The sequence below is a fragment of the Anopheles maculipalpis genome, chromosome 3RL (genome assembly GCF_943734695.1).
Source record: "Anopheles maculipalpis chromosome 3RL, idAnoMacuDA_375_x, whole genome shotgun sequence".
In the NCBI taxonomy this organism is placed as follows: Eukaryota; Metazoa; Arthropoda; class Insecta; order Diptera; family Culicidae; genus Anopheles; species Anopheles maculipalpis.
The window spans coordinates 83888807-83905122 of NC_064872.1; the positions used below are offsets into that span (position 1 = coordinate 83888807).

At 43.2% G+C, this 16316-nt stretch overlaps 2 protein-coding genes across 2 annotated transcripts in view; one reads left to right on the forward strand and one right to left on the reverse strand.

Annotated features, from left to right (window-relative positions):
• Positions 1-16316, forward strand: part of LOC126562905 (MIT domain-containing protein 1) — a 458992-nt gene that overhangs the window by 176293 nt on the left and 266383 nt on the right. The gene's annotated exons all lie outside the window — the stretch shown is intronic.
• On the reverse strand, positions 914-15170 carry LOC126563617 (protein eiger). The gene is made up of 7 exons (XM_050220262.1): positions 14994-15170; positions 13710-13805; positions 3138-3586; positions 2864-3023; positions 2581-2724; positions 2182-2439; positions 914-1198 (listed from the first exon to the last, which is right to left on the reverse strand). Exons 1-7 carry the CDS (start codon positions 15150-15152, stop codon positions 914-916), a joined length of 1551 nt encoding a protein of 516 aa, XP_050076219.1. The 5' UTR covers positions 15153-15170.

Below are 16316 nucleotides of genomic sequence, written 5' to 3' on the forward strand. Positions count from 1 at the left end.
TCCATTTTCCAGCTTTTCGTTGACGTGGTGGAATGTGAAAAACTTTCTAAAAGCGGGACAAAACGGGAGGAGGTGAAAACAAGTGAGAATTCTTCAACGAGCCGGAATCAAACGACAAATTTCGTCGTCACCAACCGTTAACTCCCGAGGATCGTTATCGCCCTCGTTATCGAACCTCATGCCCGTGTGGCATTATCATTCTTTCAGAAGGCGATTGATGTCGTTTCGTCTTTTTGTTGCACGCGAGTGCCACATTCTTTCGGCTTCCGCAATGGTACATCTTTATTTGTGCAAAGTTTGCCCATGCAAGGTTTTGTTAGGTTGGTTCTGCTGCTACTGCTACGACTTCTAGCACCGTCACATGCGAATCACAATTGCACTCACTGTTCTAACCGTGGCCATCTTCGGTCACTCGGCACGGAAGCACGTGCCATAAACATTATCACAAACCATTTCCGAACAATGTATCGTATCGCCATTTGTGGTGCCGAGTGTCGATGGGATTCGTTCGAATTTAGTGATTTTTTGTTTTTGCTAGAAGAACAGCAGACTTTCGTCTACAGCTTAGTTATGCAAACAAGATAGTGATACAATGCTGTTTCTTTATGCTTAATATTGCTTAATGGTATGGATTTTAGTATTTAGTAAATTCACGCACATACACACACAAGGACACTCATACAAAAAATAGGAAGGTGAAAATAAATACACTGATGAATACATATGCTAGATGCTGCGTACGTTACACGCGGGGACCATTATAGGGTATAATAGATCGGCCATAATATGCTCCATTCGTCTCCAACGCTCTCTCTATCCATCTCTCACATACACAGGTACTCGTGCCGAAAATACATTACATGCTTTCTTTCATGCAAACACGCCTTCACCATCGTACGCTGCCGTCCACCATTTAAGCCACCTTGCGAGCCCTACGATGAGTGACGGTCGGTGCTGCTAGTCGGCCAATTTTAAACGCACCAAAGAACGTCTTTTCCGGATACATGACGTGCTGCCGGCCATGGTCAACGTCCTGTATCGCGATTCTGGTGCCGGCGTTCGCTATTTCGGCAATGCCCGCCGTAAAGCAGGTGTTGGTGTTTTCACCCTGTGCGGTGCTGACGGTGCAGGAAAGATGCTTCCGACCGTTGATCAGCACCTTGTAGCCATTTGCATCGAACTCGTTGCTGTACGTTATCTGTGAAGAGGAATGATTGGTACATAAGTAGAAGTAGTATTTTTTTCATTTTACAAAAAAGGAAAAAAAATAAAGTTTTAAAGTGGAGTTGTAAGTTGGCAGACAGAAAATGTCTGCCAACTGAGCTGCGACGGGTACAAAAATGGACGGAACTTCTCATAGAAAGAGAACTTCTCGTCCAAAAGGTATTATCTTCAAAGAAATTTTGTGGTCAAAGTATGCACTAAAAGACTCTGCATTCCAGAATTCCTATCTGCGCCTTTCATACCACATCTATTAAGCTTTGCTCGTGGTCAAAGACAGATCAACGTCCTAGAAGAAGGCTTTTACCAAGAAACCTTCTAGACAAAGAAGTCCATCCAGTGGGTCTTGTCTTGTACGAGGTCGGGTGCCTCAAAAAGCTCAAAAGTAATGTTTAAAGTCATTTCCATCTCAGGATTCTTCATGTCTGATAGATTTCGAATTTATTTACAAGTTTTATGTAACCTTGTAATGAGAAATTTATGTTTGAAAACACAATAGTGTAGGCTTTTAGCTAGTAAACAGGTTGTACTGCTTGATTCAAGCTATTTTCTACCTGCCAAGAATAATTTTGTGTCTAATGATGACTGATTGTTTCGCATGGTTTGACAAAAGGGAAAATTGTTACATCGGAACACAATTTGCACCTTCTCGGAAGCCAAATCAACCCAAAGCTGTGGTTTTATTTTGTGTAAAAAAGAGTATATTTCAAGCACCCATTCGTTACACTTTCAGTGAATTTTTTCAGACTCTATGCTTATCCCAATCGGGCTTCATCGATCGATCCAAGGGTAGTTGTTTTTTAAGGGCAAAAAATACCACAAATAAATCCTTATCTTAATCCCGGACCGGTTGCTACTTCGAAAGGTTGAATGTCCTGCCACTTCGGGGAATGTTTCCCCAACAACAACAACAACAATGGCGATGCTACTAATCAGCAGCTGCATCATATTTCAACTTACCTGCGCATAAACGTAGTACAGACCGGGCTCGTTAATGGTAAGCTGCTCACCGTCGAAGGAGAATGATGACGACTGGATGGCCTGCTTACTCGCGTTGTCGTTGGCACTCCATTCCTGGTAGCGGGAGTCGCTGTGGATAGGGGCCGTATCGCTTAGCTCCACCAGGTGCACACCTTTGGCCACGGGTTCGACCGGTTGTACAGCACCGCCTTTACGCTGACGCAAACGAACGCGTGATTCCGGTGCCATTACGATTTCCTGCGAGCGGATGGAAGAGAGAAAAAGAGAAAGAGAGAGAGAGTGTGAGTGTGAGCATGTCCATCGAGGTCAAATCCGTGCGGTGTGCCACGCAGCAACATTGTAACGGGTGTTCCGGGGTAGTAACCGATCCGGTCTAACCTTCTGCGTTCCAGGATTGCCAACCACCTTGGGGAATCGTTGCGTTTGCTGGAGTTGTTTTCGCATGCTTTCGCCAGTTGCCTGGACGCGGCTCAGTCGGTTCAGTATTTGTGCCGGTGGTTTAGTGGGATTTCCGGCGTGGAGCTAAAAAGAAGAGCATTATTAGTTCTTATTTTACATTCAATGGTGGAAATAAAGTTAGTGACATTTCATGCAGCGTTTGAAATTTAAATGAAGTACAGAAAATGTAATATGAAAGTCAGAATTGAAAGGTTCCCAGTACCTCGTTGCGTGAGTGATGTCTTACGCCCGCATGTGAACCGTACGCCACAGGCATCGGTGTGGTTGTGCTGTGATGTTCTCGATGGTTGTGCGCCTCATGCTGGTACGGTCTGATGCTGATAGAACCGTACGACTGATGACGGGAGGCTGTGTGAGTTTTGCTGCGAAAAAAAAATCCCACCCAGCCCACAAAACATCACCAACAAATTGTGAACTTGAGCCTTGGAACCGTACACCACCACCAGTCGTTTCTTGCCCATTCCTTTCCCACTTACCGGTTATCCACATCCCACCGGAACATCTCAGCCGAGGTCGGTGGTGTGACTTGCTCTACCGGCCGTTGACGCAGTTGCTCAAAGATCCGGTGCGGATGCCGGGTACGGTTCCGCCTCGGTACGTACGGCTCATCGACAATCGGTACACCCTGCCGCGTAACACCGGAAATGGATCGGGCCCGCCGCTTACCACCGGCCACACTGATGTCCATCCGATCGTCCACGATAATATCTTCGTCATCGTCATTCGTTTCCCTTAGGTCCTCGATGCCAAGGTTTTCCTTTTCCTCGCTATCTTCCAGATCGTCGTCTTCGCCCTGCATACCGCTGCTGGATAGGCCGCTTTCGTTCGTTTCCTGTTCGTGGTGGCCATCGTCGGACATATCCGGATCCAGGTCCTCCGGTTCGTACACGTACTCATCCGGATTGTCGAACAGCTCGTTGTCGAACTGGAAAAGTGTACGTAAAATGGAAATATAAATGAACTGAAGCCGGGGACAAGATATCATGATTACATTCTTGGTAAGCAAAAACAGGCGAAGGAGAAAGTAAAAAGGATAATTTTCTCGTCTTTATGGTGTACAAAAGCCCAAAATCTGTGTCTATTAAGGTTGAGTTCGTTAAAAGTTTGCGCTAATGCTCTGGACACTTTCCGTGTCATAAAAACTCCGTTTCTTTTTCGGTTGGTTCTTCCGGGGCAAGGAATATGTAAAGTGTAGGCTGATGAATTTGACCCTTTTTGTTTTGTTTTACCTCGCAGCACTAGGGTAGAGAAATTAAAGCTGTTTTTGCTACTATTGTTTGCACAAATTGCTTGATTTTATTGAGTTTCGAATCTAATATTTAATAAGATTTATTAGTAACACAATGCTTGCTAAAAATATACCAACTTTGTAGGACAATTTGAAAATTTGCGATTTGATTACAAAATCATTGGAAAATGTCTTCCGATTAATGTTTGAGGTCTGTCGGTTACATGACTTTTACTGATCAATATTCTTCACAAGCGGCTAGTTTTGGCATGAATTGACTGAAAATTATTGAGGATAGGTCTCTAAGTGTGGAAGGATAAAGCGTTGAGGATTAATAATTTATTGTGCATATGACGGTCACGCAAAAGTGTCTGATCTCGATTTCATTCAATAAGTGTCTTGCAATTTCCTACTTATTCTCTCATGCCTTAAAAATCTTGTTAATAAAGATGTTCGACAGGTGGGTGAATCACAAGCTCCCATGCTGCGAGATATCCGCTTATTTTTTTGTTTTCGATAGATTCAAAATCTATTCAAAAACGCAATAAATTAGTGGACTGTTTCAAACACCGCTCTGATTAATAGTAGCTGATCATAAATGTATGTTTTTGCCGCTGTCGATAAATAATCCTCAGCTTATCAAATACACATTTTGCACCATTTGCTGTGTTACATATTCACCCTCGGAAACTTGATCACGCTTCCAACAAATAAATAACCTTCCCAGCCAAGAACTTTAAGTATGAGAATAATTTTAAGATTTTAACACTGCCATCAATCTTCTTACGCATTGCGTAAGCTGTGGTTGTGAGCTGAACAGATGAAAAGTAAAGCGAAAACTATTTTACCAAATGGTTCGAAAAAAAAGCTTACGGAATGTACGTCAGCACACCGTAATTCAAGGTAGACAGTCCCAGACCCGGTATGACCTTACCCACCACCTAACATATGGTTGCGCGTTTGTTGGTGTATACACCTTGAGGACATGGCCAATTCATTGGTTAACCATTTTCCCATTCCTGTTGAGAGTACACGGGTCCGAGTCCCGGTTTGTTCCTCTTCATTTGCATATCAACAGCATACATCATTCGCGCCAACTGTAGATCATTTTCTTTGGCGGGAAAGTATGCGCGCACACATGTATTAGCGTCGTGATAAATGACACACGCGACATTAATTCACTCGGTAGATTTAATTTTTCTCAGTCAAGCATAAACATTCTCAGGTTGTTTTCTCTATCATTTTCCTCCCTCTTTTCTATCGCCGGTATGTTTTGTATGTGTGTTTGTGTAAGCATTTTCTTCCCGACCAGCCGGTCGGTTGGCGGCCGGTTGATCTGCCCACCCAAAACATTAATCATGTGCAAATGATCACGGTGCAAATTATAAATGTTTTCAAACAGCGAAAAGCCATCGTTTTGGGGATCTGTCGCATCGCTGTTACATCTGCGTCATTCGAAGCTGGAACGTGGTGTGGAAAACTGTTGGGCCGGTGTCGGTGACCAACCTCTCGGTCTCGTCTCGGTAATCAATTCACGATGGACGGCTTCATCTTTCGATATCGATCGAAACTACAAAGACCGGTCGGGAATTGGCTGCAAAACTTTGTGGAAAGTGTCTGTGTGGTTGTTGGTTAAAAATATCATCATCCACTATGAAAAGGGAAGTATCTAGAGCATTCCATGCCCGTAGCCACCTGCTGCCGTTTAATGAACTCGGCTGGCAGGCTGTTATCTGTTTGGTTCGCTGTTTGGCAAATGCTGTGCGGACCCGAAATTCTCCATTTACACGAGCGTCAAATGTTGCGTTTCGCTAGAACAGAATCCCAACCCTAATCGATAGCAAGTTCGACGGGAAAGTAGAGCTGGTTTGTCGGAAAAAGTGAGGAGTCCTATTGAACGTCTCATGCCCGATTCGATCGGGGAAGGCAGGACGCTCAAGTTCGAGCATAAGATCAAATTAGTCGTCGTATGGTTTCCTGTGTTTTGTGTGCCATTTTTTCTTCGCGCAACAACACTCTCCCAGCTGAGCTGAATGGATCGTAAATAAAGCATTCCGTGCTAGACTAGCTGGAATATAGACGGGGAGGAAAAAACGAGTATGAGGTTTAATGTGCAACGCTCTTTTATCGTGGGTTTTTCTGCCGATCGAGTGAACTGGCGCCAGTTTGTGGATGCGAAACTATTTGGAACACTTGAGTTCGCTAGGGTTGTGTCGGTGTTGCTTTTATGATGTTTTTAGTTGACCGGCGGATATGTTTCGCGTAAAAGGCAGATGGCACTTTTGATCGTGAAAGAATTTTAATTGATTGTCCTGCTTGAGCGGAATGCATGGCAAAATGATAGCTGCTAGCTTTGTTGCTTCGAGTTGGTTTAATTAATGAGAAAATTGTACGTTTTTATAACTTTATTCTAATCTTCTTTTTTTATATTGATGAATTAAAATTACGTTGAGCTTTCGTTTCGATTCGTTGCATGAAGAACATTACATGAAAAACCTAAAAATCACTTATATATACACTAATTAAGTGATTATTTCAGCGTCGTTAGTTAAACGCCTTGGACGGACCGGTAGTGTGGCCGACAGCGGTGCCGGACTTTACGCGGCAGGACCTTGATTCAAATTCCAACCGGACCGTCCCCCCGTAGCGAGGACTGACTATCCAACTACGCGGTATCGGTATGACCTATAGAAGGTCGTTAAGCCAAGAAGAAGAAGTTGAACGCTTTTTAATTAATTTGTTGCAAACCAGCAAATTAGTTCTTTTTTATCTTTTACAAGGCGTAAAACTTTTTCTTTTTATACCTTAGAAGTGATTTATCCACCGAGAAAACTGTTGTTGTGTTGAGAAGTTATGCTATAATGCTATAATAGTTGCGGATTTCGCATAAGCAATTGAAGAGTTTTTTTCTGAAATTTCTAAAAACTTTAGTTCTATTTCGATTACTACAAGAAACTACATTTTCGTTTAAGTACGAATTCAGATGATAAACATCGTGTCAACACTAATAATGTTCCGTGAATTGTACGAACTGAAAACTTAAAACAAACTATCTCGACGTCCTTATTTACGATCGCCCATATACTGGCGCTCTGGCACGTTTCTAGAGTGGACAAATTTATGCACAACATACGGCAACATATCGTGCGTTTTGGTGTTTACGATACTGCGCCCTATGTTTACTAGTGTCCATCATCCGGCGTGTAGTGTTATTTGTTCACGTTTGCCTACAACTATTAACAAGGATAGTGTCACGATCGACCCCCGATCATGCTGCCATGAAATAAACGACCCCTTTCACAGCGGTAGTAATAACTTAACCGTAACCACAGTCACAGTCCTCGACTCCTCCTGACACTGATGGGACTGACCCTGCCGCTGCAGTTTGAATGCTGTCCGAGGAAGAAATGGCTCGAATAAAAATTAGCATAACAATTAAACATCTTCAAACAAAGCAGCTATGATCATCAATTTTACCCACTGTTGAGAGAAGATAGAATGGAGAATGAAAATACACACACACAGTCATTGACCAACGTCAACAGCTTCCTTCTGATCACTCTCTCGTTGATCGCGTTAGACGCTGCAACACGCGCCCCAAACAGCAACAGTACAGGGGCAACAGAGTTTAAAAATAAGACATCAAAGTTTAGGATACACTTCTCTACTTCTTTCTTCCTTCTATGAAGATTCTGCAAGCGAATTAGAAAGAAGCTAAAATCAACGACGCGAATTCGAATAGCGGCGGTATATGAAAAGCGGCAAAGGAACGATAAATCTCAACGCTTAATGTTTCCCATTGCTGTCGCGCAGTTCATTTCGTATGGTGGGAAAGGGGAGATCGGGTGGATGAGAAGGGTGGGTGTTTTTTTCCGTGTGGTCAGCATTTGCGTGGGTAAATGAAAGTTTTGCTCAGCTCGGCGATCAGATAGTACGCAAAAATGTCGTATCTACCAGCATTCGATCACTTGCTGCGGCATTCTGCATGACGTTTCCTTCTGTTTTGATAACTAGATTGTTCGTTGAATCGTTCCTTAGCGTTGGTAGAAGAGAAGTTACTGGTCACCATGGTAACAGTGCTCACGCTTTGGGAGTTTGAATATTTATCCTTCTGCTAGTTGACGTTTTATGCGTCGTTTTTTCGAACGATCGCTATAATATTATTTTCGCTTGTTTTTGCAACGACAAAAACCCTTGTTGCGTGTGTGTGTGTGTGTGTGTTTTTTTTTTTTGGACCGATGCCAAATTTGTTTACGAATCGCAACTTGTCACCCGAGTGGCGCCCGAGCGTTATTTATGTGCGAGCAGCGTCATGTAGCGTGTAGCGAGAACCCAACTCCGCCCTATCGATCGCCAGGTCCGATGCAACAGATGCAGATGGGGCCAGATGGGACGAGAGTGTTAATCATCATTTATTGCAGTGGGCGGTATCGGAGTGTTCTGCAGTATAAGAAATGCCTCAGTAAGAGTGACGCTGTGCAATACGCGTGCAATGTGATCAATTAAATTAAATTGCTGGAATTAATTGAATATGGCTGCATGGTTTTTCCTTTACTCTTGCCGATCTACAAAGATTCAAATGTAACAACCAGATCAACGTCGATCAATGGTTAACACAAACTCCCTCTCTGTACTCAACGCCGGGGGAATGATCTTGTTATTTGAATTTTACTCCACCTTTCTCTCTCTCTCCTTCTTCTTCTGAATCACATTTGGAGATATAAATAACTACAAATCATTCATAATTTCATCCTGGCTTGATCGTACGTACAGGCCGTCGGAGGATAAAAATAAACGTTTAATAAAAACTCTCACTCATGCCTATCCGCCTTACACTAGTATTCGAGAACAACAACCTGGTTTACGGTTGCGTGTGGCAAAACACGATAAACAGCCCACTTGGACAGGACTTTCCGAATAGATCGTGCTATTGAAAATAGATCTCGTTACACCTTCCGTCCATCCAACCTATCTTACGATGGGGTAGTTTGTTTACATCGGTTCAACAGACCCGTATTCTACGCACCGTGATCGAGCGATCGTACGGATTATGAGAATATCTTTAGTGCATTCCCGACGAATTTGGCTTCGATTGTTTATTGTGGCCAGCTATAAACGTTCGGAATGATGATTAACAGAGCCAAGAAGGTGCAGTTGAGAGATAGTTCCTATATGTCGGCTCGGGTGCTTTGCAGGCGTAAGCAAGAGTGGTGTCAATAATTTCACGCCTTGCCGTCGCTATCTTTGCGCCCCGATCGAAACCCATTCAAGAGCAAGGTCCGGCGTGTCACGTTCTCTGTCCCACCACCAACATCATCATCGGTGGATGGCGCCGATGGCAGAACGGGGGACATAGTTTCGTGGTCACATTTGTATTGTGTTTGTTTTCATTCTTCTCTGTCCACTGTGGCTCTTTTCCAAGCTGCAAATCTATGCCTCCGGTACGAGATTAGACGAGCCGAGCGCACGCGAGAGCAGAAGACATGGGAAGCGTTATAAATCAATGCCATTCCATTGGTAACCTGATCAGAGGCGGGCAGACTGCTGACTATAGGAAGCTTACTTCCAGTGGTGTTAGAACGGACCATATTTGGCAGTGCCTTCCAATCACCCAGTTACCAAAAGTGTGCCATGATTTCAATATCAACCTATTATGATGAATTATGTTCGTCTGGGACGCATTCTGAGCGCATAAGTCACCGGTCACGAGCGTTAGCTGAGGACTGTCGGGGGTTTATTGTTGAATTGTGCCCTTCTGCTGCACTAACGGACGATTGATGCAGGAAGGATTTAAAAATACAATCAAGATCATTTAAAGCTCTTTTGGATTCGGATTTTTTTAGTTCTAGTTTTGAAAATTTAGTTCAAACGAGAATGAAAGTATATTTTGTGCAAATACGTCCTTCTTCTTGGCTTAACGAACTCTCTAGGTCATACAGGTCATCTAATGGCTCACTAGACCTAATGATACCATGTAGTTGAATAGTCAGTCCTCACTAGGGAGGAACGATACAGATAGGATTTGAACCCTACCTCCGTCGCATGAAGACTGGCGCCGCTGTCGTCTGTACCACGTGACCGTCGATGCTTTTATTCAGTATGTTTAAAAAAAAGTTGCTAGATCTTTTGACAGTTTAGTATCAATTAACAAAATCCTCACTCAAAGTGCACTACACAGCCGACGAATCAGAAATGCTAAATTAATCACGCTTGACAAGCAACTACAGACCGGCAGATCCAAAACCCCCATAACGACATGATGAACTGCAGAACATTCTTACGCACTATCTGGCCCATTCGCTCTCTGTGGGACCTGTGTATGACACTCGAACGAGTCCCTGCTGTTTGCGGTTCATTATTCGGTTCCCCTTGGAGTGCATGGATGTGCGTGTGTCTCTTGGCTTGATAGCACATCGATAACCATCCCTGCCTTTAGCCCGGCACCGGAACGAATCACACAAACGAACTGTCAATAACGACAATCAACAAACTGTGCTGCACTCTGGCACGATTGGTTGAGCGCCTCGGTGCCTCCCGTCGTCGTCGGTCAGTGTTGCCTCGAGGCTATGACAGATCAAAGGCTGGTTTAATGCGTTTTCTTCGTTCACTGCTAGAGTACGGCAGGAAATGAAGCTGACCGGGTGCGGAGGAAAGGTCGTATTGACCAACAGGCGCCCGGTAGCAAGATAGGGGTGTTTTGGCAATTTCTAGTCACTTCCATTCTCGGCTGACGTCGTTTGGAGTGCAGCATTGGATCAAGAATAGTTCGGCGGATCGGCCTGGATGAAGTGATTCCATGTTATTTTTCATATGCAAATGAATTCTTCAAGCTCAGCTCAGGCGGTTGGGATTTATATAGAAAAATTGTTTAAAAAGTTGGAAGAACCAAAGGCTTTTATAAAGCCCCGTACCCCCCGTAACGTGGTAGCTCTCCAACAACGAACTCACCCGGTTGCACCGAAAGGTAATAAAAACCATCGCTATTCTACAAGAAAAAAGGCCTAGAAATGGTCAAAGTCAAGGACAAGCGCACATCAGCGGGAGTAAAACGTCACACACGGTGACGCAAATCAGGCCTTGGTTTGCTGTGCGTTTCCCCTATTTCCTCTCAGGCAATTATTATGTGTTTGTGTATGTATGGATGTGGGTGGTTGATGCGCCGTTTCGTTTGGACCATTAAAACCTCCCAAAAAGATTGCCCGTGGGGGAGGGGTAAAATGTTTCTTTTTTCGAGACAGCGGGTAAACGGCGATGGGATCCTTGTTGCTTGTTGCACGCTAGTTAGTGCTAATGGCCGATGATCGACAGGTTGTGATCGACGAAACGGTTCTTTTTCCTGCCCGGCAAAGTAACGAAAGTGTGAAAATGTAGCACGCTTCGCTTGGTGAGGAAAAGTGGAAACTTTACACCATGAAATGCACGACCGTCCGGTCGTATTTTATAGCCGGCACAGAAATAGACTGGATTTGCCTGGGAGGATGACGATTGTTGGTGCAAAAGGGGCGATGCACTTTGCACAAACGCAACGCCTTTCGGTTGCAATTGGCGTTGGTCATCGGTAGTTTAGCTTCATCCAGTGTGTGTGATGAGGTGGAGAACGGGGCAGTTCCAAAGGGCAAAATAGGGATTTTAATTAGCGTGGTATAAACGGTTGTAGCTCGGCGGCTGCAACGACGGTTTGGCTCATTGGGTAACGAATTGGATGGTACGTTTGTGTTTTTCTGCGGAATGGATTTTGTTCCGCTTGTAGGGGGAAAAAATGTGCACTAAACTAGAGTGCAATGTGATTCTGATAATACGTGGAAAATGAACAATCAATCATAATTAAAAACATACTTGAATGATGTTTTGATGTTGTTGATCAATTCTTCATACTTCAAGCTGTGTTGCGTGTTATTGAACTATAGCTTAAGCGTGAATGAAGTAGGAGTAATAATCAGTAAAAATCTCATAAGTATTAAATTGAAAATCTGTTTGATTTCACCTTTAATTTTGTGGATAATAAATTGAAAATAATCATTGAAGTATAATACTATCTAATTACGCGGTATATCAGCAAGTTTATTAAAACTTGTGATGGACCTTACAATGTCTTTAAGTCAAGCAGAAGACAGATCATAATAAAGTTGCAATTTTAAGCTATTCAATTTTCTACAAATTCTACTCTTTTACGATTCCACTTCAAGTTCAGATTGTATCTAATGGTTTTCCACTTGATTTTGAATCAAAGAGTTGACAGAAATGGCTCAATTCATGGTATGTTTCGAGATAAGAATTTCTATTTATTTTTTCCTTTGGAATGGAAAAATGTTTTCTAAATCATTAGAAATATACATAGTTTTGAGACTGTTTCGTTAGCAAATGTTATTCAACCTTGACATAAATGCGTGATCCAGACGTATGATTAATCGTTACAGCTCTCAGTTGCTTCGAAGGGCATAATTTCCGTCTAATATCTCCTTCATGATACTGGAACGGAGCATCTATAGCGCCCTCCCTGTTTCACCTTGATCCACATCCCGTTGTAATATTTATTTGAAGATTGAAACAAAAATATCCTACCAACTAACATGGGAGTTTCCAAAATCCTCCCCAAGTACAAAGATTAAACGCAACGGATGAAAAGTGATCTCGATGAAAACATTTATGACACGTAGCAGTTCCGATGACGTATGGTTTCTTCTGCCACAGAGGTCACAGTCAGGTAAAAAGCTATGTGTGTGTAAGGAATTGCTCAATGACGAACGATTTAAGAAGCATTAATTTGCTGCTGTCCACCCGTTGGATGTAAAAGTTCCTTCCCAAGCAATATGCGTCTGTTTTGACCGACCAACGAAGCAGCAAACTCGTCATGTGCAAGTTCATAAAACATTTTATTCTTGACCTTTAGTCTGCTGTGATCGACCCCTTGGTGCATGATGTGTTTAGGAATTCTCGTGAATAGCACCCATAATGAACGATTTGATGATATTGTGACCGGCAGTGGTACCACAGTACGGTACACCCCGCAGGAAATTTGATATCGTCGTCTCCGAACCGAAAAGCATTTGATTTCGATTGTTCGTATCGTATGCAGGGAATGGGACGGAAATTCAATTTCACGCCCGATCCCAATGAGGCCGAATTTGGGAAATTTTGGAGACACCAAACTATGCGTGTATACAGCATGTTGGCGACTGGCAGAGATAAAACATTGTCTACCGATTGTCCGAAAAAGGCTAGAAGCAACAACAACAACGAAAAAGTCTACGTTGTGCAAAACTTGTGCAAGTCATTACAACTCCAGCGTAGCAAGCTGTCTGGAGCAGGCGGCCCAAACCGAAACGAACACGCCACGGACGGATTCTTACTGTTTTCTGCAAGCGTCCACTAAAACCATCATAAATAGATCACGCTGCGATCCCCTCTTTCGCCGGACGAGGGACAATATTATCATCCATTCCGGTTTCTGTCCCGGGTATGACATTTTGGAGAGGCTTAATTTAATGGACATCAGTTCACGCCCACGCCACCGACTACAGCTGCTACAAGCCGGCGCCACACAGCCAGCCAGTCAGCCACCGTTTCCAGCCCAACTCAACCCGTAGCGAATTCAGCAGGGGCACACAGCCGTGTTCATTTCGAGAAATGAGAACCAAGCCGACCGTCTTGTACGGTTGCAAAACGGAATGCTTTTGGAGTGTTTTCGTTTGAGCTGATTAAAGCACGATTTAGAGTGAAGGTTGTATGCGCGGGTCTGGCCGACGTCTACCGGTGCCGGTAAAGGGGGTAAGAATGCATACTGCCAAGGTTAGGCAGGGTAGGTTGGTCTTGCACTTGCCTCGTAATCGGTGAATTCACGGGAACGTAAGTACAGTTGCAGCTTCAGGTCATCGACTTCCTGTTGCAGTATGGCCGTCTTGTTCAAATGCCAGATCTGTGGATGAAGATGTGGGAAAGGGGGTAAAAAAAGATCTCAAGGTCAGTGAGGAGCGGAATACATTGTCATTAAGGGGATGATGAATAGGTACATCCTGTGGTATGGAAATGTGTCCATGGAGCGTAATGGTGGATGATGTTTAAACGAAATTAATCTTCTCTTTTACTCGTTGTGTGCATTGGAATATTGAATTTTTGGAATATGCGAATTTATAGTTATCAAGAGTTGGCTGGAGGATCAAGCAAGATCCTACTAAATTTTGTACATAAATTAAAATAACAGTTTTCTTTAAATTTCGCTAAAATCATTAAACATTCCTCCTCAACAACGACATAAGTAAAATTCCCTTTGATAATGCTTAATCCCCATTTGAAAGGGTTATTATCCTAGTTTTCCTTTTTGATGCTTCTGGAGCAGAATAAAAGAACTCAAAAATTTTTTTTATAATTAATTATGACGGTCCAGTGCCGTATTGTTAGAACTCAAAAAATATTAATTTTAATTTTTCAGAATACAAACTACCTTATAACAGTTTTGGTTGTGTTATAGTTTAATACTTTCAAATTGATATAATTATGAAATGACATTGGCAGAAGTTGTTGATTAATACAGAAAACAGGAGTTCCACAAGATATTGTTGCGAGGACGTGATCCTTGCCACGCTGTGCAAGCCACACGATCTTAAAGGCAATTGAGACTTGGACGAACGTTCAGGTCTTTGAAGCCTTAACTCCTAGGCCTAATTCAGTTAAGACCCTTCATCCTAAGATAAGGAAGGAGTATTCTTATGTCTGCCCATTGGGCGAAAAACATGTTGCAAGGAGCGCTTTTATTCAGTGAGTATACTGCACTGGAAATATTTTTAAAGTTAATTTTAATTAATAATAATATTTTCCTTCCAATACGATTGTCTGTTAAATCAGACTCACGTCAAAAGCAATTCCTTGAGTCTTATCTGTTTAGTCGTAAATTTAGTCTTACATTTGTGTTTTGTAGCCATAATAATATGGCTTTTAGATAAGATTGATCAATGACGCTTACAGCACAGCTTCCATTAGAAGCATTTAACTACAACATATTGACTGCGACCCTTTTATCTTTTCTAAGTATAAGACACAGCCACACTCTGCTCTCTCTCTTTCACAGCACAGCTCTCTCTCTTTCACCAACCCCCATTACCCTTACCTGCACGCCGATGAGTGCACAGCACAGTGCCACCGCTAGAATGCATCCCAATGCAACTAATCCTCGCTTAACGGTGGACTTTTGCGCACAGTGCGCCTTCAGATCGCCGGCCGTGGCGTTCGGTAGATTGAGGAACGGTTTCAACGTTTCCGCCGTCATGACGGAGCTTTCTTTTCTTAACTGCTTCTTATTTAAAGCACACTTTGCAGCACAAACTAGCACAAAACAAATCACACACCTAACAAAAACCCACCAACGACACACTGCTGTTCGCTTTGTTCTGTCACGTTTTGTGTGCTTACTTCAAAGCGTGCACATTGCGTTAAATCAATCCCGTTTATGAACTGTGCGTCACTTTCTTCGAAGAACAAAAAGAACACCCAGGCAGACTGTAGAAAGGAATGATAAGTATTGCACAAACTGTACGCGAACGGCGGAAACAGTAATTAGCTGGCGCGTTCCTCCAACGCGCTCGATCGCTGTTTAGCAACTGAACGTCGCGACCGGGCGGTACGCGCTACAAAAATGATCTTAATTCTCGCCCTCGAGATCGAGGGCTGTCGCGTGTTTGATGCTCGCGTTCTAACACACTTCTCTCAAGCAAGTTTCGATCAATCTCACTCTCCCGCTCTGTTGTGCTCGTTGGGACACGAGGGAAAGGCCATCGTAAGACGCAGCATCCGTGCTGCATGCTTCCACAATACAAGTCATTCAAGGGATGATCTTTCAGGTTACGATCGATTAAACATTAAATGCGTTAACGCTGGTTTTGTTAATTTGTTTTATTTTTGCGAATTCGTTGTATAACGTTTTGTGATTGAGAAAGAATTGAAGCACGTGCGTGCAAGCTGTTTGAAGCGCTTCGATCGGTCTGTTATACGAATTATCTTTTCTGTGGTCGACATTCGTCTCGGATGAGTAATAAATTCATCACCCAAGTGTCCTGCTATCTGATCCAACGATGGCAACAATGTAAACAATTTCCAAGCACGTCAGAAGTGATGCCGAAGCTAAATCTCCTTTGGCTTTGGTGTGTGGACAGCATGAAGTATGAAGATTTTTTTTTTGCTTTCATGTGTTAACGAAATGAAAAATTTATCACTATCTTAGCCCTTGATCATAAACTTGCGACCATAACCTTGGCCAACTCCCCATCAACACGTCCTTGTCTACACGATCTAGCACGCGTACTAGCTGCTGCAACGAAGGGCTAGCTGCCCCCAGTATTCAGGGGCAAGATCAATCTAAGATCAATCCAAGAATCGTCGAAGCGCTTAATCACTTCCACAGATGTCCGGCTGGCGCCTGACGAGTTCTAGATCC

Bases quoted from the DNA above. Each gene is read 5' to 3' on its own strand.
- LOC126563617 (XM_050220262.1), bottom strand. From the start codon at position 15,152: ATGACGGCGGAAACGTTGAAACCGTTCCTCAATCTACCGAACGCCACG. The intron at 13,806-14,993 runs GTAAGGGTAATG...CTTCATCCACAG, and splicing joins GTGCACTCATCGGCGTGCAG to ATCTGGCATTTGAACAAGAC. The intron at 1,199-2,181 runs GTAAGTTGAAAT...TCCTCTTCACAG, and splicing joins TGTACTACGTTTATGCGCAG to ATAACGTACAGCAACGAGTT.